Source organism: Cygnus olor, chromosome 3 (genome assembly GCF_009769625.2).
Source record: "Cygnus olor isolate bCygOlo1 chromosome 3, bCygOlo1.pri.v2, whole genome shotgun sequence".
NCBI classification, from domain to species: domain Eukaryota; kingdom Metazoa; phylum Chordata; class Aves; order Anseriformes; family Anatidae; genus Cygnus; species Cygnus olor.
The window spans coordinates 112989465-113014323 of NC_049171.1; the positions used below are offsets into that span (position 1 = coordinate 112989465).

At 39.1% G+C, this 24859-nt stretch overlaps 1 protein-coding gene across 3 annotated transcripts in view; it reads right to left on the bottom strand.

Annotated features, from left to right (window-relative positions):
• Positions 1–24859, bottom strand: part of MACROD2 (mono-ADP ribosylhydrolase 2) — an 861378-nt gene that overhangs the window by 235466 nt on the left and 601053 nt on the right. For all 3 annotated transcript variants that reach the window (XM_040553148.1, XM_040553147.1, XM_040553146.1), the window contains exon 8: positions 18674–18747. In XM_040553148.1, the coding sequence (XP_040409082.1) occupies positions 18674–18747 (74 nt within the window). The remainder of the gene's footprint in view (positions 1–18673; positions 18748–24859) is intronic.

The window sequence follows — 24859 nt, forward strand, 5'->3', positions numbered from 1 at the left end:
GGGAGCAGGACAGGAGCACACTGTTGCTGGAGCACAGAACTATGATCTCGTTGTACAACTTCACATTCCGATTTTCAATCAATCAAACAAATAAATAGCAAAGTGATAAGATGTAAACAAAAGACATGGGTCAAGAATTAATTTCACCTTCCATCATGATCTGCATTTTATATACTTTAGAGAAGCACCTCCTGAGCTTCCGAAGGTGAAACAAAACGTCCCAAAGACATTGTCTGAAGCCCAACTTGACATGTTTTGAAGCAAAATGACAAGAAATAGAACCATCCAAGACACCAAGTTAGACAGCCAATTTTTTTTACATGCCACTTCCTGTATTGCTTTTGTTTTTAACAGAAACATGTCCTGCCAGTAAATGAACAGCCAAGCGTTTATTGTCACCAGATCTCTGAAGTGACAAGTCTTTAATGAGGCTGCCTTCCACAATAATCCTTTTCTGTAAGAAGAGATGAAAATTGTCCCTCAAAACATATTAGTTAGACTAGATTGATTTATATAACAGCACAACAGAATAACAAGTCATGAAAGATAAAATAATTATCCTAATAATGTCCACTGCAATGATAAACTGAAGCAGTTTGTGCATTAGTAGGCTATTTATGTACACTTTGATTGCATTAGGTTTCTCTGTCTACAGTCACCTCACAAGTGCACCATCAGGTCTGTAATTCACATCACTTTGTGGTTTATTGCTAAGAGAGCAGCAACTAGTATTTCACCTACTTTCCAACTTTTAAAGCAAATATTTCTGCCTTTTTACTAGCTGCCAATGGGAGTATGACAGAAGGAAGAGAGTAACTTATGCACTTTTTTGTATAATATTTAGATATTCGTGACTTTTTTTTATTGCTTGCTTTTTAACCCTTACCAGATGTGAAAGACATGGGTATATTACATCTTCTTTTCTGTTGCCCCCCCAAAAAAAATACAAAATTAATTCCTGGTAAGCAGAGACCATATCTGGACTTGTGGCATTACTGGACCAAGGGAACGCCATATCGCTTGCTTGAATGGCTTCCATCCCCATGCCCCTGTTTACATCTGATCTTAGGCTGTGGGGGCAGGAATCTGAAATAAGGGGAATACTGTAAAAACACAACAAAAGGCATTTCCCAACGAAGTGATTCTTCTAATACCAATACCACCTGAACGCAGGCAGCAAAGATGTTTTCCGTTTAAAATCCTGCCTCAGCAAGAAGAAGAAATAGTTGTTTCCTGTCTTTGACCAATCTGCAGCACTAGAGGAGCAGAAGATGAACAGAGAAATATACTAAGTTCCCAGGATGAGAAAAAAAAACACGAACTGGTGGATTCACACAGCCTTGGAAGGGGGTTTGGGCGTGTGTGTGCATGTGTTTTTTTTTTTTTTTTAATAAAGACAAGCATTGTCATCCAAAACATCAAAGTGCAAATAGTTCTGCCTACTTCTGTAGGTTACACATATGGAGCAGTTTGAAGAAATGGAGCTATTACAAAGGTATAAGCAGGTTATACAGAAGCCATTGAATGCACTTTTCAGTGGTCTTTCGATATTGACTGCTGCAACTTGAGTTTTTCTGATGTATCTCACTGTGCATCTAAAATGAACTCTCTCTCTTTACAGATTACAAATTAACCTCAGTGTGTGGGAGTCTCTTGTATTTTGCAAGACATTTAAGGTATATTTAGTCATATGATATTTTTATATAGTTATCGTGGTTATGGCATCTTATATTGCTTTGACACTGCAGATAAACAAACTGATATATGTTTTATTTAAAATAGACACACCTTCTTTGTCATGATTTTATAATTTCCACCTCTGTTTTTATTTAAATGTTATTAAATGCATTTAGTTTTAAGCAACTTTAGGGAAATGATTAGTGATAGAAGCATTTAGATAATGGTTCATTTATTTTTGTTCACACTGACATTCCAGATATGCCATTCTTTGCTGGATCCTGAAAGGGTGGAAGCAGTGTTACACAATATCCACCACCCCCTAGTCTTTTTGTTAATCATCACTAATCAGCTGTTGCTTCACAAGTCAAATTTTTAGTCCTTTTAGGCATGTGGTGTGATGCTAATGTGTGGCAACAGAATGTTGATTATAGACCACTGGGTAGCACTAGCTGTCCCATTAGTGGTATCCAGCTGTCCAGATTCATGCATGAGCAAGAAGGATTTAATAAGTTAAGATGAAGAGCAGTGAAATGCTTGTGATGCAAATAAGGACAATACAGAAATAATTAGTGTGAGGCAAATCATCTTTTCTAAGCAGAATTAGTTCTGAGGTAAATGACTGTTACTTCATTAATCACTAGGTATATTATAAACTTTTCAACTAAACTGCTTTCACACCACAGAGGAATGCAGGCTATTACTGAATCCCCACACATAATCAGGAAAGTGAAATGAAATTATTTCAGAAGCTGTACAACTCATTCCTACCCTGTGCATGAAGATACAATTCTGATCATAGCATAACTATTCTGAGATTATCAAAAAGCATCAGTATTTAAGAACAAACAACAAGACTATTCAGGCCATAAGGAATGATATTTCTTCTTATTCTGAATGGAACAAGATGAACACAGCCACTTTTTCTGAATCCATTAATCTTATCATGCTGTTTCAGACCCAACAGCTCTTCTCTGGTGCAGAAAAGTAGCTACTCACTGGGTGCAAAGTACAGAGGAAGCAGTCTCACACACTCACCACACAAATACTACCACGTGTATATTGATGGTAAAGTCAGGTCTCTCAACTGACACAAGTCTCTATTTCTTGAATTAATGTTGAAGACAGGATATCCATGATTATTTCAAATAACAAAACCAGACTTTTACTCCCAGTGACTTAGACATTGACATTCTCTAAAATGATTTTAATGCTTGTCGATCCTGTTTCTGGCAGTATTGAACATATAAGCAGAGTGCAAGAAACTGGGCACTTCAAGGCATACAGTACTAAAAATATTCATGGATGTCTTGAGCAGTATTCAAAGGAAGTACTGTTCTAACCATTTAATTAATACAGAATGCTGTTACTCTTCCAGATCGCTGCATTTTCAGCTGTAGGATGCATCAGAGTATCATTGGCCTCAAACTTAAATTCTTAAACATTGGCAGATTGATGTTTTTAGTGGTGTCTTTTAAAACCAGACTCTGGAAGCTTGCATACGGGAGTTTCCCTGTTTTTAATATGTAAAACATTTCTGAAAGAACAGAAAGCAGGACCAGAGTGGTGTTGGCTGTTCCTTATCAACTACCATTACCTCATTTACTATTTTATTCCTACATTAGTCAATAATATGAGCTTTTCTAGAGCTCAGTCTTTTTTTTTTTTTTTTTCCCCTGACCTTAAACTTCTCCACACCTGCTATTTTTGGCCCCTGGTCACAGCCTACAGAGATCAAAACCCTTCACCACAAGTTCCTTTCCAAAGTACCAAAACTTAAGTACATCCCCAAAACATCTTATTTACCTCTATATCCTATCACTATAGATTCAAATAAGCATCACATAAAAGTGCTGCAGGTTGAGATTAGCCCATCATTACTTTAAAAATGAAGACAGTGCTATGTTTCTTATTTTATACATCCTGGCCTGAGCTTCCTTAGGGTACAGAGGTTGGCTGCATGTCCTGTGGCATAATAAACAGTCAATGCTTCCTTAAATATTAGGGTCCAGCTACTCAGCTGATGCAAATTGACTTAAATACAGCTCAGCAGACTGACACCAGCTGAGGAAACAGCTCAGTATATCTAATTATACACGCAGCAAAAAAATCACTAAGCACTCTATCTCAGCTCAGCCTATTTTACGTAATTAACTGCACAATAAAATGTTCTGTGATCAAATAGCTCAGTTCCTTTGAAGTTCTTGCTTTCCATTTCCTTCCATAAGCACATCCGAGAAGAAATTCCTTTAAATGTGCATGAACATTTGAAACTAGCAGCACTAAAGGCTGCCGTTTTCTATTTTGTGCTTAATCCCAGCTACTCTGGAGAGCATACCAAAACCTCCAGCTGGGTGCTGCTACCTCAGGATCAGACTCTAAATATAATATTAATCAGTACAACTAGAGTCACATCAGCTGTGATAGGGACCAAAACCACACTCTGCATCTCATTCTACACAGGCCAGGCTGGTGCAAAGGCTAAAAAGCTCTCAGACAATAACAAAATGGTCTGGATTTGAATTGGTGACCTGGAGGTGAAAGGCTTGCTATCCCCTTACTAATCTTGTTTCACAAAACTGTTCTCTCAAGAAGTAACCCCCATCCCCCTTCATGCAGACTCCCTTCTTAGTCCTCATTCTAAAAACAAAGATTCATTCATTTTAAGCTCTGTTAAGTTTGAGGGGGAGAAGAGACAGTAATAAGCATGCCTCAGTTACATACATGGTTCATTTCTTAAACTCCTTGTCAATTCATTACTCCAATTTTTGACAAAGCAGCCAGAATTAAATCCATAAGTAAATGGATTTATGTCGTTTAGTCACTCAGATTTTAAAACACTCTGAATGCTCAGTGCCTTGCCCTACTCCTACAGGAGCTTATGTGCCGTCCCCACAGACAAAATTTATTAAGACCATTACATCAGTATTTTCTAAACCAAAATTCTCTATGTATTTTAGTAAATTGCCTTCTAGAATCAGGGTATACAGAGTTGGAGAACTGTTAAAGTTAAATAACTTCTTTGGTTATCTCTGCTTAAGTTCTTTCTAGAGGCCTTTAAGCCATTCACAGCAGTCCCTGACAGAATGTGCTGGAATACAATAATATGTCAATTAACTACAGTCAACCAGCTGCTAATACTATTTCTCCAAAATGTCTTCATTATTAATGGAAAGCACTGTGGTGTGGCAACATGCTAGAAGAGTAACTGAAAAAGAAATTATGACCCAGTTCTATGAATAATTATATCACATTTGCTAACCTTTTCCTACCATGTTAATTAGTTTAGTTGTGGTTTTAAGTTCACAGATACAATTTGACCTCTTTTAGCAAGAGCCCACAGAGGTCACCCAGACAGCAAGACCCTATACTTGCCATATATTTTCATTTGATGAAACTTTCTAAAGTATACATGAGACAAAGCTTTACATTCATAGATGTTTTCATTAACCACAGAACATTTCTTCAAAGCCACCTTTCTAGAACAGGAGAAAATAAACCAGGAAAAAAAAACAACAGCTCTAAACTACTAAGTTTATTTAGCACCCATGTAATTCTAATGTAGTCTGCAACTGAGATGCAAGAGCTCAGGAGATTATCATAAAGCATAGAGCCCTTTTTGCTCGTACTCCATTAGCTCAAACACAGCCCAGGTGACGCAGATAGCAGCAGGGGCTGCTTGGTGGCCCGCATGAAATGCACCAATTGTCTCAATCCCTTTCCAAAGCAGCAAGTGTCACCACTGCAAAAAATGCTCCAGGAGCTGGCACAAATTGACACCCTTGTTGGCAGCCTCGGCAGTGGTGCCGACGGCTGAAGGGGGCTTACGACTGCTCTCTTCTTTCTCTCACGGACATTGTCATTTCTGATAATGCTGACATCTCAACATGCCCACAGCCTAACGCCTGTCAACCCTCCTGCTCTGCAACCTGCCGGGCAGCAGCACGGGCAGCAACAACAGTGAGTTACCAAGATACCTTCACAGCATGTATAGACTTTTTTTTAGAGATATCCTGTAATTAAGTTCAAATCTCGCTGCTTCTCTAAACAGATGTAGGTTTGAGCAGTAATGCAGTGTATAACAAACAATGCATCATTAAGACATAGGAGGGCTGCATTATAGTTCATAGACACTAAGTTGCTTGACAGTATTTCGAGTCCAATTTTGTTTTACGTAACAGCTGTCTGTGCTGTAACGGTGTCCCTGCAGGAGGAAAAAAAAATCAAAGCTAATGCAGAAAAAATACTAAACCCTCCCTTTTTCCAAAAGGAATTCTTCAACCATTCAGTCAATTCAAATCTAAAAATAACAATAAAAAAATACTTGGACAGAAAAGAATGCCTTCCTAATTGCATATTAATTGCTATACCCAATTGTAACTTTCTTTTGCACTAGTAAGTAACATCATTTGTGCCGTTATAAGGCTCTCGAGAATCCTGCCAACAGAGAATGTGCATGTCAAATAATTGATTCAACCTGCCACTTCCCACAGGGTCAGTAAGGAGCAGCTGGACTTGAAATCCTACCTAAAAACAACAGCTGCAACACAAGATAGACCCAGAGCAGAGGTACACTCTTTGTTTCCTCTCTCCTGATGCAAAATGCTTTGTTAAATGTCCAGGCAACAGAGCACAGAATAGAGAGACCAGTTTGCCATTTGCAGAGGGCAGAGCAGGGATGACTGAAAGGAAAAACCTGCAAAGAGAAGGAAAGTACAAACGAGGGGAGAGCCAGAAGCACGGAACCTGCCAGATCCTTACATCAAGGGTTCATTTTTAGTCTACACAACCACTCTGGATATGTAGGACATCCAAAATCAACTTTTTCCACCAGCAAGCCTCAGAAAGCCCAGTAGCTAACACTGTGCTTTCAACGTCTATTGCAGCTTTCCCTTTCAACTAGGCTATCTGGGAACTGAGAAACCAGATCAAATAGCTTCTCAGTACTTCACTCCTAAAGTTCCTGCAATACTCTAGGTACAAGACACCATGTCAGCCTACCTTGCTCTTGCCTACTCCCAGTCCTGACCAAAGGGAAAAAGCACATGTACTGCTCATGGCTGTCCACTGCTAGGCATCTGCCCTCTTTTGCCAGACCCTTGCTCATCAGATCACAGCAGAACCCTTCTTTCCCCACATACAAAACCTAGACAGTGACCAGAAATTGCCAGTAATGACAGGTTACTGACCGTTTACTTGGAAATCCCAGTTCATTGGGCAATCGAGCACTAGAGCAATATATATACTTGTTATTATCTGTCTATAGAGAATTCTTTATTCTCTAATAGTCTCCAAAAATCTTACAGTTACTTATTTCTCTCTCAGCTTCTACTATTTGGAGGCATCACACAAGCTAGATTTATTTTTGCAATACCATAGCTATAAATTGCTTGTGATGGGATTGTCCCTCAAATACATCTCTGTCTCTGAGTCCTGCAGAATCTGAAACACCATGCTTGCAACAACACAAGTGCTAGTAAACATACAACTATTCTTTCTGTAAATACTTACACTTTAAACATGGGAGCCAAATCATTCTTTTCATCTACCTCCCCTAACAAATGCCAACACTGCCATCATTAAAGATACGAATGCCTGCCCTTCCTCATTAGCAACTGTGCTGCAAAAATTCTCTCTGTTAAAATTTAGGAAAGCTTTGAGAACTACTGTTAGTCTGTAGAAGCTTACCCTCTAGTTTTACACTCAGAGCTTTGAATTACAAGTATCTTTGATCATCTGTGCTATTGCAGTTCCTTATATCCACATCTCCACCTTGCTAATAGGGGCGTCAGTACCAACAGTGTGACAGGCAGTTTACAAATTTCCATGAAGACTCAAACCCCATCCTAAGAGCATTCACACATAAGAAACCTGTAGTTATAATGAGATTTATTCTCATATGATACATCCCATAAAGACACTCTTAGAGAAAAAAAAAAAACATGCCTAGGGTATTTAAAAAAAACACGCCTAGGGTATTTTACAAATATAAGTATGCATATTAATTAGATTTTGTACTTAAGCTATCTCCAAAGCTGTATCGATGCACATATAATTAAAAAAAATCAAGGGCAGTTGTGCTTCAACTGTCTGGAGGGAAATATGTTTGCTTTGTAAATATTAATGAACTTAATATGGTATCTGTAGGGAGAAGTTTTAACAGGGAACACAGAGCATCGACGCAACAGAGTCACAAGGAAAGTCAGTAGGGCTAAAGCATGTAATTCCTATTGTGCCTTCTGAAATATTCCCCCATCATGAGGTTATCATCATACAGGTTGTATATTATTAGTATGAATTCCCAAAGGAAGACATTTGTTTAAATGCCCAAAGGCAAGAGGTTATCATCTAACACATATCAGGTTCTAAGATTGAGTTCAGGGAATTCAAAGTGTTGTATGATAAGTTTCTTTCATATTAGGGCAAGGTTTTGCATTCACTTCAAAACAGCAAGCAGCAGTGCAAGCTCAAAGACTTCTTCCACACATGGAAAAGACATTTGACGTATAGTGTTGCAGAACAAGAGAAAATTAAAAAGAATTAATGAAATTAATCAAATATGCTGTACTTTGGGAATAAAGCTACAGTTATAAATTAACATCTCAACTAAAGGATAAGATGAATATGCAATTAGAAGGCTAAAGCTTTTTAACTTTTTGGCTTACAAAACCCAAAGGTGAGATGAAAGGTGACATTTCCAGCAAAAGAGGTTGAAAGATGCATATAAAACCCTTCCCCCCTGAGCCGAGAACATGTAGCTGGACTGAGGCTTGAATACACAGGCCCTGGTGTGTTGAAAAGCTGGACAAAAGACAACAGGAAAGAATGCAGACCCTGAAAAACCCTTCCTCACACCTCATCAAATCTGGCATGATTAAAGATGGGCTAATGAAAGGCTGTACTTCCTTGCAGGGGGTAGAAACCATAAAGACACACCTATCCCCCTGGATTTCTTGTGCATTGATCATCCATGTAGCTGCTGGTTCTTAGATTATTTTTTTTCCCCTAAGACTACAGTACTAAAGAACACAGCAGCATATTAGCACATGGTATTTTTACTCTAATAGCCAAGACAAGACATATGCTCGCTTAGAAAAGTTCAGTACTGATGGTTCAGAAAAGCATCCCAAATTCAGGAGAACTCCAGTACACACAGTTCAATTCTGGTAATATTACAATGCACTCCTGAATCAGGATGAGGAAAGAGGGAAAAAGAAAGAGACATGGGCAATTCCAACCTGGTTATTTACAAGGCAGCATTACACATGCACATGACACCTATGCTCTGCCACACTGACTTCCAGTTCAACTGTACAATTATGTTGCTCTTTAACCTACTTAATTCTGATTTAATCCTCAACCAGTATTGGTCATCTAAGCCACTGACTGTTTTCTAGTTACTTTACCAGTCCCAAAGCATGTCTTTTTGGTTTAAAAAAAAAAAGAAAAAAAAAAAAGACTTAAATGAACCTGGTTTAGATTTAATGCCAGTTAACAGCCTGTGGTAGTAAATATGAACCTTCACTCTTATCTCGAGGGAGAACAGGTTAGGAGCAAGGTGAGAATCTGAGCAGGAGTCTTTTTGTAGCCTTTTCCCAAAACTCTTCTCAGGAAGCACTGTTTACCTCTGCTGCTACTAAAGGAAACAATATCATAGCTCACCTTAGGAATAATTTATTCTCCGCTTTTCATAAATCCCCCCAAAATGGAAGAGTCGAATAATCTGTCCTGAAGGCTAAGTAAGAAGGCAATACACATCCTTAATCTGTGCTCACTTTTGTATTTAAACAAATTGTTCTGTATTAATTAACAGGTATTTCATCTTGGAAGCCTGTCAGTCATTCCCACGTTTAAACATGTTCTTATTGTCAATGCTCCCCACATCCACAGCGCTCTTCTCATTTGTTCTGTCATTTCACATATAGTAGACAGACTCATTTTTCACCTTCCCAGGAATACAGTATGATACAGAACCTATGAAGTATGTGGCCAATATCATCTAACCTATTAAATGTCAGAATCATATATCTCAAACTATATGTCAAGATGCTGTAGTCTGGCAGCAATAAACTCATTTTTTTTTCCTCACAGGGAATGCACTCTGGCTATAAGAATCCCATGCGGGATTCATCCTACATAGATTTGATTGTAACCTACTGCTGATGGCCAACGTGCTCGGAGAGGATGGTAGGCATTGGTCAGATAAAAATCTTAGATGGGAAGACAGAATAAAACTTAGGAAAACATTCCCTTTACAGTTAGCTACCTTGCACCAGATTCTCCCCTCATAGCATGATATGAGATGGTTGTTCAACTAAGAATCACTTAAAGTATTTTTCTATTTTATTATTTCACCTTCACATGCCGTGCTGGACATTCTACTTGGACAAAACTGTAGGCAGCAGAACAGAGCTTAAATCGAACAGAGGCGGCAGCTTTCCAGAAGCAAAACAGCTACGTGAGTTTATTGGAAACAGAGCACCAAAAAGCAGACATCGTACGCTCTGCAGGATGCCAGGAAAGTGCCAGCAGAACAAAGCGTGTGCTCTTGGCTTGCGCGTTAGGGCCGCTACCCGTGCCAGCAGGGCGGTTTCACTCAGCACTGCATTGTGCACTGCGGCCAGGCAGGCGGCACAGCCGTCAGCTGGTACGTGGCCGCATGTGCTTCCAGCACACGCTGGGTGCAGGGCTAAGCACTTCCAGGGCACTCAGAGAGGCTCAGAGGGCACGGCCTGGCATTCCTCATCTGCAAAGACCAATGGACACTTCACCTAAGTTGGTTCAAAGAGCTGATAACCTTGCAGCCCAAGGAAACCCCAAATCTGACATCCTCTGCAGGCTGCAGAGCGGGAGGCTGGGTGCTCTGCTCCCTGAGTGCCCATCCTCAGGAGGGCATGCCTCACACCTTTCTACTGAGTCTCCCCAAGCTCCATCTTCATCATGGGATCCTCCTGGCAACACTCCACAGAGCCAAAGGCAAACCTTCTCCTGCCTGCATTTCCTCTTCCCCCATCTGCTCAATTCCTGCTAGAATCCAGCTACAACACATGATACAATTCTGTAGGACATGAAGGTATATCAAAACATTTACAACTATTTTTTTCTCCCTCATTTGAAACCAGATTCTAACAGCAATTTCTCTGTTACTTCGTGAAGTATTTTATCCACATATCTCACAAGAACTAAACAGATTGTTATTTATTTCCAGGTATCCACAGGGAGAGGAGCATAAGCCAACTTAAAGGAAACTGCCTCCTGAAATGTAGCTACAATGACTAAATTTTCCCAAAAGTAAGGCTGGGCCTCTTTGTTAGCATTATTGGGATTTCTGTCTGAAAGCCAATGCTGAAATAAAGGGATGTTACCATGATCTTTTTGTCATACAAGAAGTAACAGGAAAGAAAAAAGTAACATTTTTGGAATTTGTTCTTATATGTCCTCACTACAGCAACCAGGCTCCTCCAAATATACAGAAAGCAAGAGGACAAATCAGAAACAAGACAAGAACTCTGATCTACAGATCCCTTTGTTAATTTACCTACATGCTTTACAGACATTTGTAACTATTCAGCTTCTTGCTATCATAACTGCCGTTAAATTGTAAGGATAAAAGGAATAAATGCTTTGGCAAATTTCAATTATTAGATGGTTAACTAGTGTAAACACAAAAGAACCCATGCAGAGACCTGTCTTGTATTAGTGGCATTAATTAGCTAAACTGGAGTTATAGGAGACATTATTTCTGTGGTACACTAAGTGTATTTAAATCCTCACAAAGATGTATTGATTAAAGACATCTACGGTATGCATAGAAGTGGGTTTCCTCAACTGTCTGGGTGGGGATGGGGTGACAGGAAGCCATGTCTCCCCCCTTATTCCCTTCTTAAGGTTTTGTATTTGGTCACAAGTGAGTGACAGAAATGTCACGTGGGACAACCACAGCAATCACGAGCTCCAACATGTTTTTCCAAGAGGGATGCCTTCCTGCCTTCCCTTAATAGCTGTATCAAAAGTAACAAAAGCTTGTTAAGTTTAATAAATAAAGTATTGTGTATAATGAATATGGGCTTTGTCTGCTTTGCTTTATCAGCCTTCCACCTGAATAGCAGTCTGAAGAACATATAAGAAAGCATCACTGCCTTGGCAGCTTACTTATCTTTTCAGAAAATGACTTGTCTGTTGGGATGATATCGTTAGGTTTGGGCTTTAGGGACAGCACTGAATCTCTTTGAGCCCACTGAGAGAGCAGCTACAGAGAGCGAGTAAATCATTTTAATTTTGTGCAAGTTGAAAAGCATTTTTTCCTCGACTTCAGCTAGATGACAGTGGCATGATGGCTGATTTTCATTTCAATCAGAGCAGCATATGATTACCACCTAATTAGAATGTAGAAATAGAAAGGAGATCATTTTTTAACCTACCCAAGAGAACGGTGTTGGGGGGGGAGAGGGGGGATTATGTTAATCAAATGATAGTGGCATATAAGAGCTACCAAAATAGCCGCCTGAATTTTTATTGGCACCCTTACTGTCCTTGAGAATCTGTCAGTGGCTCAATAGAAAAATAAAGCTCTCAAAATATGGGTTTAAGTAATAAATATACTTGAAACTAAATACATGTCAGCACAGGCCCAAACTTGTCATAAAAGACATCACCTTAGGCATAAATATATGCGCCTTTTTTTTTCCCCAAAAAATTTCTCTTTTTTTTGACAACTGTAAAACCATAAGCGTGAAAACTAGCTGCCCAAAACCAAAAGTAATGCTACCTTAGGGGGAATTGTCTGTATTGGGTCATTTTTTAGAAAAATATTTGCTTACATTAATTAAATATTGTCACCTAGCTATTCCACTCTTTTCTGGAATAAATGTAGAAATTTAGTTGCTGTGCCTAGTGGAATATAACTGACTTTACATTAAAGTAAACTACATCAGACAACATATTCTAAGACACAGTCTCCATCTGCATCCTTCTGCAGAGATAAAGACAAGACCTCATCTCAAGATGCCACTTGGTTTAATTGTCTCTGAAGAATGAGGAGCCTAAATTAGGTTGAAGGGACCACCAAAGGGAGGGGGGAGAGAAAGTTAAAAATACAGTGAAACAACCTCTCAGTCACACATTACAAAAATATTGAAATTGAGTTGCCCTGATGTTTTGATGGGCTCAGGAGGTAAAGAAACTTTGTTAGCCGCCTGACCCAATTTTGAAGGGACAGACGTGAGCAGTGATCCTTCCCCGGTGACTTACACCTCCAACATATATACCTACGTAACACACTGCCGTGTAGCACAGGTACTGCCAGATTAACGCGGTACCTGGAGGGGTACCACGGGGTGCCATGCTCACCTGTAGAGAGCTGCATGCAACATGATGCTGTGACCACATTAGTGTGCCCTGAACAAAGCTCTAGTGGCTTGGAAAGCTCACTCAGGCATGCCTGTACCACTCTGCCTTACGCAACGGAGAACAGTGGCAACTCCTTGCACTGTCCTCCCAGGTCCCTCTCCAGAAGGACATCCACCTCTCTCCAAACCAGATGATACAAGTCTCTGCAGTCACCTCCACGTGTCCCATTGCAGCGAACGTTTCCTCAGCTCCCACATCCCAGCTCCTTGTGTATGGCCAAGTACATGCACATACAGGAAGTGGTGCACAGGAAAGGTAATTTCACTTGAACTATCTCCCAAGTGGAAAATACCACCGTGATTTGGATGAAGCCCAGTACAAAATGAAGCACAGGTGCAGGGCATCTGTATTGTGGTGTGCCTAACTTGAGAAACCAGGTGTTTCCTCCTGAGAATTTTGGTCACAAGGAATGAGCTATTGGGATCCTGCCCCAGCCACTGAAAGCAGAGTTACACTAATTTCACCTGTACCAGGACTACATTGCTCACCCTGTTATGCTGGAAATGCAGATGTTATTTTTGAGGGGGGGGAGGGGAGGGAAAGGAGGAGGAGACAGGACAAACACTGCCACACTGGGATGATGCGCGTAACTACTTGCTAAAATCTAAATCTACTGTGCTTCAGGCAAAGTAAGAAAGTCTCTTTTCAGAAGTGATTCTAATGAAAAGGAATCAGGAATGTGCTGATTTATTTTCCATCTATGTGCTTTTAATCTGCATCAGTTATTTCAATGTAGCATATATTGCAATCACACTTCTGTGGTTGTTGTTCTACTGAGGGACGTAATAAATGTTGAGAGATATTGTGCAAGAGAAAGAACAATACTTTGAGCTAAATGTGCTGTTAAATTAAAGTCTTCTCTTGAGCAGGGAAAAGGTCCTGAGGCTTTTCATGTCAGTGACATAAGGTAAGGCATACAATGAGCATTTTTATTTTTCACCCTTTCAAGACACATAGCATGATCCTAAAGTACAAGCAAATAACAATTACTAACTTTCCAAATGTTCTGCCACAAAAAAAAAAAAGCACCAACAAACATAATACCACCACCTCTCCTAAAATGTCGGGGGGGAGGTTAAGTATTTAAAGGTGTCACATTTCCTTTGTGATATGTTATGGGAAGTCAAGTGGCAGTATCTCAGACCTTGCCAAATTATCCCAGAAAGAAACATTTCAAATTGTTCAAAGAGCTTAATGTGCATTTTTAAATGAATGCCAGTGTATAATTCCTAAAGAACGGGATCCAATTCTATTTTGTGCTCTGAAGAATTCTATTGAACCTTCAGAGCACTTTTGCGAAATGTGAAAATGCAGTTTGCTAAAGAGATAGCCTAGGTGGTCTGCAGTAAATTAACCCAGTAGTGCTGACTGTTGCCATTCTTGCAAGCTTGCTCCGAGGGATTTCTATGCTTACAGTGTAACACCATTTACCAGCTTCTAAACTAGATTTGCCCTCTGGCTGCAAGTCAGCAGACCTTGGTGTAAAACATGGCCAGAAATTAGTTTGACTTAGAGTTGCATTTCAAAACCAGAACAGTGCTGCGTGTTACATCCAAGTAAGTACTAACCATTACTTACAATATTGCTGTTTTCCCTAGCGGACTTTAAGTAGTTAAGTTTTAGGCTGCTAGATTGTGATGGCTGCTGCCCTGCCTAGCTGGTGTTTGGCGTTCAGTAAATTACAATAGATCTCCCCCTGTTGCTTTGTAACAATTAACCTCAGAAAGGCGCTAACTCCATTTGCATGGTAATGAGACATTCATCTGAGTGACATCGAAGTTAAGCATGCTAATAAGTTTTTATGCAAACACCTGAGGGGTCAAGCACAACAATGGACTTGGATAAGAAAACCTTTCATTAACTGTAAATCACTTTTCTTGCAAATACTATGACAGAGAACTTCCGAGGACTCTAACACAGCTTGCAATAAGGGAGTCATTTAGGTTATTTTCAGGGCCCCAGGCAGACTTAGGAACATAGCCACTGATTTCTTTGTATTTTGAATTAATATCAGGTTGGATAAAATCTTCATTTTAGCATCAGAGGAGGCAAAGCACTACATGAAGGTAGAGAGGAGAAGACAACGATATTGCCTTATCTTTCATAAATTTGTCACAGTTTCCTGGGATGCAGAAATACAGATAAGATACAGCTGCTGTACAGCACAACAAGAGACTTACAAACATGTCAGGTTTCTATCTTATTTACCTATTTGGTTTTGCTAAGTGTGTTGCCATGTAGGCACACTTCCTAGTGAGCAGATTACCATTTCGGTCTCTATTTTGCACTAAAACTTCATGCGTTCATTCAATACACACCCTACACACAGAGTCTGAGATCTTAGGACAACCAGCACCAGACATTACCACAGGGATAATTGGCTGCCAAACATCTTTGTGACAGAAGGAGCAGAACCTGGACAGGATTTCTCAGGTGAAGACAAGGCAGATTCCACAAGAAGGAAGGAAAGGAAGAAGGCAACTGATTCATTGAACTTCAGCACAGCCTAAAGCAAAAGGCCTCTCTTGTTCAGGCAAGGAGGCTGTTAGCAGGACACTGACCCATTTTGATAGTGCAGCCAGCATCAAGGGAGTGGTTCTGGTTAGACATAACAGGAGTGAAACATGGGCAGCCTTCTGAAAAGCTGGCCTCACAGCAAATGGAAAAGGTTTTGCTCCTAGGCTAGAACATGTGAGTTAAATACATTTAAATATCCAGTGGCTGTATTTGGAGCTGCTCTGTCTTCATGAGCAAAGTTTATAGAAAGGTCTATATCACAAGGTATGCAGTAAGAATAGACTATATTGTTGAGACATTAAAAAGTCCCTGTCATTTTGGTTGCTGTACAATGAGCTACTTTTGGGAAAAGTTTGGGTGATGTACAGTATTACTACTTAAAGCCCAAAACCTAATCCAAGGGAATAAAGATATGCAAAATACAATGGGTCAGAACAACACCTGACACTGAGCTATGGCAGTTTATTTAATATAGCTGAATTATACACGCCTTCCTATAAGCATTAAACAGGAACCCAACAACTGTATGCTTCTCAAAGATCCCTTTCACTGCATAAATTACTGCTGTCTTCAGTAGAAGTACTAAATATTTTTATTTTGCTGCTGACCTACTTATGACATGTAAAATATGCCAGTATGCCACAGTCTAAAATTCAAGACAGTAGATTGCAGGAACAGTTTATGAAGAGAGAAACCACTGTACAAGAAAGTACAAAGCTATGGATAACCCTGCCCTCGAAACCTATCTTGACTGAAATCTAGCTCTTTGACTTTGCTTCTGAATTCTCTGATAGGTAATAATTGCTGCAAATTGATCATACGTATGCCTTCAGGTACACCAAATAGCATGAGACCTCAACATCATGACATTTCGATTCAGGGTGTTCAGAAATGTTTAATACTACAGTCATTAACTATAGTAATCCAAATTGAAAAACAAAACCAACAAAAATAAGACAAAAAAAACAACTGTGATGTAAGCGTAATAGTATAATTTTTAACAATACATCTGTGGTCAGGACAGCCTGTGCTCCTTTCACTATCCAAACTTTGTAAACTACAACTATTAACTTAAAAAGAATACAGATGAAATTGGAATTTGTGGGGAGTGAGTAAGTAGGTTTAGAGCTAGAGTGCCAAGACAACCAAGGAAATAGAAGGGAACACATAAGAGTGAGGAAGGAGGAATCATGTTTATTCGGTGTTCCTAGTTTACAGTAACCTGTGCAACCACAAATGTGTTGGAATTTTGTGCATTTCAATCACATTTGCATAAAGTGCTTAAAGCTCAGATAAAAGACAAGAACATATACGATCAACACTGCCATTTCAATCACTCTGTGCTGTGAACCGCAAGTCTCCTTCCAAGACAGAGCTGAACCTTTCTGAAAACAAGGGAAGGAACTCACCTGAAGCCTACGACGGGAACCAAAAAAAAAGGGGAAGCAGCACACACACTAACTGAAAGTAAGAAAGAGGGAACATGCAGGGCATACAAGGCCTTGCAGGCCAAGTCAGGCCAGAAGCAGAAAAAGGGAAGACTCAAAGTGTACATTAGAAGCGAAAGTCGTCTTACATCTGAGAAGCAACGGCTGAACTACAGAGCAAAATACTCCAGAAAAGAGTTTTCACTGAGAAAACAACTACACATTTGATATGCAGTCTACCAAATAATTTTTTTTTTTGTAATAACCACAAAGAAAAAAGTAATTAAGGGGTATATACACAACACATACTCAGCTTTTGAAAGAGAAGAGTTTAGTTCCAGAATCAAAAAAAAAAAAAAAGATTTTTAGCCTCTTCCATTATATAGTAAAAATGCAACCAAATGAAATTACAATATAGTAAGGCACTAACACTCCATTTTCAAAAAACATAAGCCTATAGTTAGGCTGATAAGATGACACTTAGGCATCTTTAGTGTTAAAGATGACTGTCCATCCAAAATTGCTTCACTGCTCAAATATCTAATCTACGAAAAGAAAGCTGCTAAGTGCTTCATACCGCATTATCCAAACATGCGCATTTCTTGGTGTACCTTTTGGCACTCAGGTTTGAATATCTCAATTTACCATTCAAATCTCATCATGCTATTTGCTTTCGGCTCAAAGTTGGTCAAAAAGCAAACAAAAAACTCCTACAACCTACTAAATCGCTACCCTTGTTTATCAGAATCTCTTAAAAATAAGGCCCCCAAAACACATCAATAAAAGAAATATACTACTAATTATGCTCCTGTACCTAATGTTTCTCCACTCCATGCTTTGTTAAATACCTTCATACAAAAATACTGAACAACTTTAGCTGAGATCTGCCTGCTGACTGTCATTACCAGGAAACAGGCATATCCTCAGTTCAAGACACAATGATTACAATATTCTGTCACTTCTTTGTTGAATTCTCCAATTCAATGCTAGAAACTATCAGCCTGCTAAGAACAAAAACCAGAGCAAGAAAAAAAACTAGAAAGGAAAGATATGGATATCATTCTGTTGAAAGCATTTTGTCTTGTAAAAATAATCACCATCGTGTTGTCACTGGAAGAACACCAGTTCTGTTAAAAATTCAGTTGTGTCACAAGTTTAGCAAGCATTTCAGGGAAAATGAACACTTAACTGTAAGCAAACCAAAAATTAATAAAAATAGGAAATACTATCATACAGCTCTTTACTGTAAAGTGACCTCTGGAACACTACTGACCTTTGGTGACTGTTTCCACTGACAACTATTATACACATTTCCTTTCCAAGAATCTCCTCATTATTAGATGAAAACTGTGACGCTCAGAAACAGCTTAGAAAGAGAATAGTCTTCTACTTTGCCAGGAAAGATTACAATACAAAGGAAATGCACAGTATGGTTTCAAACAAAGGTATTTCCCTTGAACTCCAGTGTAGCTTTTTAAATATAACAGTCTTCCCCCAGCCACATTGTCCTAACCTGATTTCATTTGTTTTAGACTAAATATTCACTTCAAGGCTCAAGCTGGCGTTTACTCTTTCTACATTTCCAGAGCCAAAAGTCCATATTCATAAATAAAAATTTGGGAAAGTTATATTTTATTTCATACCTCGTTGTGATTCTTGCTTAACCATTCCTTAATAGTGTTAAGGGCAATGACAGCTGCAGGCTCGTTTGGAAAACCTAAAGACAAAAGAAATGAGAAATAAATAGAAGGCACACATTTTACACACCTATAATAAAATAAAAATCTGGATTCTGCCACCCACCTTCTTTGGACTAGGTTTGAGATTACATTTGGTGACCACCCTATTCGAAAGATTTGTTTAGAAGTTTTAGGGGACACTATTTAGGTGTCCCCTAAAACACTCCCAAGGTGTTTTTTTGTTTGTTTTGTTTTAAGTCTGGTTAGGAGAAGTCCACAGCACAAGACCACTAGAAACAATAGAGTTATACACATGTCACACTAGGCAGGCAATGATATAACATATCACAGTAACAAATGCTAGGCTTACATCTCATGGCACACAAGAAAAATTCAGACATTTCTTAAGGCTTGAGATCTTTCTTTAATCCATCTGTCAGCAAAACTATACAACACTATGATCCTAATGCCATAGGCCTCATATAGATAAAAATGTTTGAGTTACAAATCTCTTAATTTATGACCTAAAACATAACAAACAACTTTGGAAATTAAAGAATTCATGAAACATAAGCATATGAATTCATATGAATTTAAGGCCTGATCCTGCATGATATACTAGCAATAGCAACTCCCCCCAGCACTAAACAATATCAGAAATCTTTCTAGGGATACAGTCTTTTTGCTTTGATGGTCTCTATCTATCAAATCTAAAGATGCTTTCATTACTTAGGCAGCCTTAATTTAATTTTCCTTTAAATTCCTAACTTGAGGGCAGCAAATCATTTTTGTGAGGATTTAAATATAAAAACCCATAAGCTGTATGAATAGCCCTCAGTAGGTTAGATTAATAGAACAGCCTTTGAAGAGGTGGAGCTGCAGGCACAATGTACAAGCAAGCAAAGGCTCTAGACAGAAACAGTCATGAAAACTGGCATACAGCTGCATACATACACTTTTTTTTTTTTTTTTTTACATTATACAACAATGTTGCACATAAACAGAAAATGCAGACACTGCAAATATTAGTAGATGCACCCCGCTTTTGACCTGGCACATTATCCTCCAAAATCTATATCTTCTTTAACTCTTTTCAGGACTCGTGCAGTGCTAGATGAAAAAACAAACAAAATCCCTCTACCCCTCTTTGTCCTCAAAACATTACTGCCCAGAACTGAACTCAGTTTGTAAGGATTTTTTCTATTGGTACATACACTCTTTTAAAGTCACAAATGACAACAATCCGTAGCAACAGTAGTAGGTGAAATAGTCAGTGGTTGGGTAACACTGACATTTAGCATGAGCTTCCTTTCCCCACATCTCTCAATAAAGTATAGATGTATTTATTTGTCCCCACTCCCAGGTCCAAGATGGAAAATTAGCCAAGATCCATCAACTGTTTCTGTGGATACTTCCACTGCTGCTAGGAACTTGTATTCTTACGACATTTAATAATGCTGCTGATATCATCAAGGGACGTGTCTTACAACACCAACTAATGAACGCTAACAGAACCCTAAGCCTGATGTTGGTCATATGAAGTAACAGACCTCTGAGCAGTCTGCTCAAATTAGCAATATTTTATCCAACAAACCACAACTTTGTAACACAGAAGTGCTGTGCCCAGAGTTTGGTAGGTCTGCGTGGACATACAATGAACACCATGCAGAGGGAGGAATGCATATTTCAGACAACTGATATACCATTGTTTATGCACTGAATGGTTTATTTCCAGAACAATCCTCCCTCCAGCAAGATTCACTTTTCAGACTTGTTTTTCACTCCCCTGCAGTAGGGCCTTTGCCCAAAACCGTGATAACACACTAGCAATTTTATAGAATCATAAATCTCTCAATAAATTGTTCATTATTTAGGAAACTGCTGCCTTACTAACCAGTCTTATATAGAAGCTTATCTACAAAACTGGTGTTCAATTACTCCTAAGTAACCACAATGTAAAAGAAATTGTTCAGCAACCAAAATAAAAAATACTTGAATCTTGTGTATGATTTCAGAAAACACCTTAAAATCCATAGAAAGCTTTTATGACCACAATTACAAAAAAAAATATGTTTTTAGCATTTTACACACATTTCTGGTAAATTTAATGAAAGGATTACCCTCTTGGCTTTTTGTAGAGGTAGGATGGAATTTAGCTTCCTGTTCCATACCCTGCACCAGCACAAAAGGCCCTGTGTCTCTGATTCTCAAACACAAAAACATTCGGTTTTATAGGACTGGGTTAAAGGGAGATAAACTGATATGGGATCTTTTTAAACACACTGTTGTGTTGTTTTTATCTCTAAGCTACATTTGTCTGCCATAACATTTCTGGCCTGCTCCCATACACACACACACACCCTCCCCGCTTTCTTTCAGCGAAAAAGCAATCTCAGTGAGCACGTGGGAATCAAATTACTTGAGAGAAATGAGCTCAAGGAGCCTCACAGTTAACCGACTGCTGGAGCAGCAGCTCAGACAATTCCAGCTAAAGGCTCAATTTCACAAAAGATAAAACAGGTAAAGTAATAAGAGTGACACTGGCCCATGTTACTGCAGTGAGCACTCCTCCAGAATACTGAAAAGGACAAGGGCACAAAAAGGCAAAGAAGCATTCGCCGTAAGGTGCAGGCAAGCAGTGCCTCTGTAGGACCTCACTGGGTTTATGTGGTTATAGACGAAGGGAAGTTTGCAGGCCGTATGTCATTGACAGGCGCGGTCTGCAGCGTGTACCTACCAGTGCTCACAGGACTCCACATGGACAGGTCTTCCTACGTGCCCAAGTGGCAAAACTGGCATTTTGGCAACAAATCCTGCTACGCCACAAAAAGTGGCACAGGATATCTTTGGTTCCTGAAAAATTCATTGGTTCCTTGCTATTCCAGCAAGGAGGGATTGCGCTGCAGCCCTCCCCATTTTGCAGTGCCCATTAACCACAGCTCACCATCTATTACCAGGATCAACTCCCAACCCTCCAAGTGCAGAAAATGCTAGGAGTGATTAGCCGCTGCCTCTTGTGCCCCTCTCAGTTCAGGAACCCTCCTTTAAAGTACAGCCTTATTTGCTACTGCTTATGTGCTGTGGTGGGGTTTGTGCAAGCCTGGCACATCAGAAGGAATGAAGGTCCTGCAGCAAGTCCTGCTAGGAAAACTCTCATGTTCTTGCCCAGTTGCTTCACAGCTCAAGTCATCGGGTGTCCCTCCAGACAGATCAGCTGCCTTCGTATACAACTATAGAAACATGACTGAGAGCTTTCACAACGACTTGGGTACCAGCATCAGTCTAGCCGCAGACAAACTAAAAAATTTCCTTTCCTCCTCTTTGCATATTGCTAATAGATGTATATACTCCTACATTCACTCTCTGTGATTAATGACTACACCTTCATACTCACCACTAAAACAACACATCCTAGTACCATCACACAAAAAACGCCTCATCTGAATTTTGTTGCTTCTGGTACATCATTGCACAGATATTACACGCAGAGACAGTCTATGAAGTCTTTAAAAGATCTTCTAATTTAGGAGCTTCTGCATCTGTTTCCAGGACTTCATCACCTAATTCCTGGAATTATAGCACTGACCTGAGACATAGCTGGTGAAACAAACTGGACATTATGCAGGTTCTAATGGTCATAATTTTTGAGAGGAGTAATAAGATTTTACGGAACTGTTTCATATATTTGATATTAAATAAATGTGCTCATTTAGAGAAAAAGTGTGGAGGGGGACTGAGAAAGAAGTGTGGAGATGCATGCTGAAGTTCCTCTTATATTGTCAGTTAATTCCCTGGAAAACAACTGGTAAGAACATACAAGTCCCCATGTTTCATTAACATTCAGAAAATATGCGATGAACTCCCTGTTGTTAGACACTCTAGGGCAAATGCTCAGCCTTTTGTGCTTAGGGGATTTAGCATAGAAACATTCATACGATTGTGGATGTCTATTACTGTATGCCTAATTTGTCTGTGTAGTATCTGGAAAATGTATACCACGAGTTCTTCAATGAATAACAGCGTAACAAGGATTTTGTGAGATAAAATTAATAGAAATCTATTTCAGGGACTCCCAAATTGTGTGGAGATGCTCGTAGCTTTATCTGTCTCTTTTAGTGTGCTCAGTCCACTGTTGCATATTATTAAAAATGTCCAGCTTACAATCAGGTAACGCTACCTCCCCATGAAAAGTCCACTAAGAAAACCTAAGTTCAGAATAAACAACCTCTAGTATGATATAGCTGAAGATGATGATAACAGACGATACCTGTTAGGTTATAATGCTAACAAGCAAACGTCAATCCAGAAAATCACTTCAATAGCTGCAGGGGTCAGTGTTATAATCTGTCACTTTAACCGAGATGTTTTCTGTAAATCAACCTATCCTTGTAAAAAAGGTCTGCATCTATTATTATTATTGTTTTGTTAGCACAGTATAAATACTAGATAGGTTTTTATTCATTTCAGACTGCTCCCTTTTCTGTGGTTTCCAAACACCTCATCGCAATCTCAATATACTTATTTGCCAGCTTTAATGGTTTCATTTCAAAGCAAATCATGAAAAAAACAACAACAACAAAAAATTTCAACACAAATACTCATTAGGAGTTTCTCACACTTTCTCAGAAAGATATCTACACTGGCATGTTTGTGCATATATCAAGGATGTACTTTAGGATGTTTACGGACTGCCCCTGTGCTTTAAAATCAGACTCAATTCCCTTTGTTTAGTCAACAAGACTGCCAAAATGTAACAACTTCCATTATTTAGTTTATATTAAACGATGTTTAATAACATATGAAGGAAGTTGTAACAGTAGATCAACAGTAACGTTTGACACTGTGGAAGCATACTGAAGGTCCTCTCTGCACTCAGTACAATGGGGTATTTCCACCACACATCTAGTATTTGCTGTGTGGGAATCATCAGCACCAGATGGTATAGAAAACAAACTTTCTCCAGGTTTGTTTTTAAAAAAAAAGGGAACTAAGCATTCATCCCATATATATTCTGAAATCCAATATTATTACAAGGACTAAAACTGCTTTCTGATTCAGAACAGACATGTGAACAACTGAGCTTCGTTACGGTCATGTGGGTTACGGCTGGCTATTGACAACACAGTAATCATAACACTTCAACCTCATCAATGTATGACAATAAAAAGAAACAAATGAGATGCATAGCCCAGCGTGCCTGAGGTGAGGTTACTCAATACACTCACTTGTCCTTCAGTTGTGAAACTAGCAGGAGTATAATCTTGCAACCGATCCCATATAATCATCTTGTCAAAGACGTATTTTAGTAGTCAAAATGAATTCACTCATGCTGGGCTGATTCCCATTACCATGGTAAATCCAGCCTTTCTGGAAACTGAGATAGTAGCATTCTACCAACAAGTTTAGGCCGTCACTACTGTTGGGCCATTTTTAATTTTTATTTTTTAATAACAGCGGTCATATGATAATTGGATAAACAAGCTGACAAGGTTCCTAGCTGGATCATTTTTGAGGATACTCCTGATCAGAAAAGAAATCAGCTGCAGCCCTAATTTGGATTGGCTGCATTGAAGACAAAAGAGAAAAGCCATGAATCTTCTGCCAAATAGCCTACTTTGCCTTATTGAACTTGTTTAGCCAATGAAACCTTACCGGCTGCCCACTCAAATATTAAGTCTCAGAAAGACAGTGAAACTAAGTATTTTTAAAAGAAAGTAACTTCTGTTACTCCAGTAAACAGAACTTCACCTACTCACTGTATCCACTTTTAAACTATGCTAGAATAAGTAACTAGCATGCAAATAAAATAACAAAGGAAAGTGAGAAAATTTCAAAATGCATAAAAAAACATTTGTCTGAAGAAATGTCTTTAAGTTTCTCTCAAGCAAGGAGCATGCTTATTCATTTTCCTTGACTAAAGAAATTCAGCAGCAACAGAAAAATAAATACAGTTCCTGAAGAACGACTGCCAATTGCATTTAACCACTGACATGATAATGAGGCAGCTGGTAGAGGATGGTTAGTAAATAAACCCAAAATATGCATCTTGTGCATCTAGCAGTGAATACAAGAAACAGAATGTCTCTGCTCTGCCACAGTGACACAAAGCAGGTGGAGTACTGAAATAACAGAGGGTCCTCCTTCGTTCAT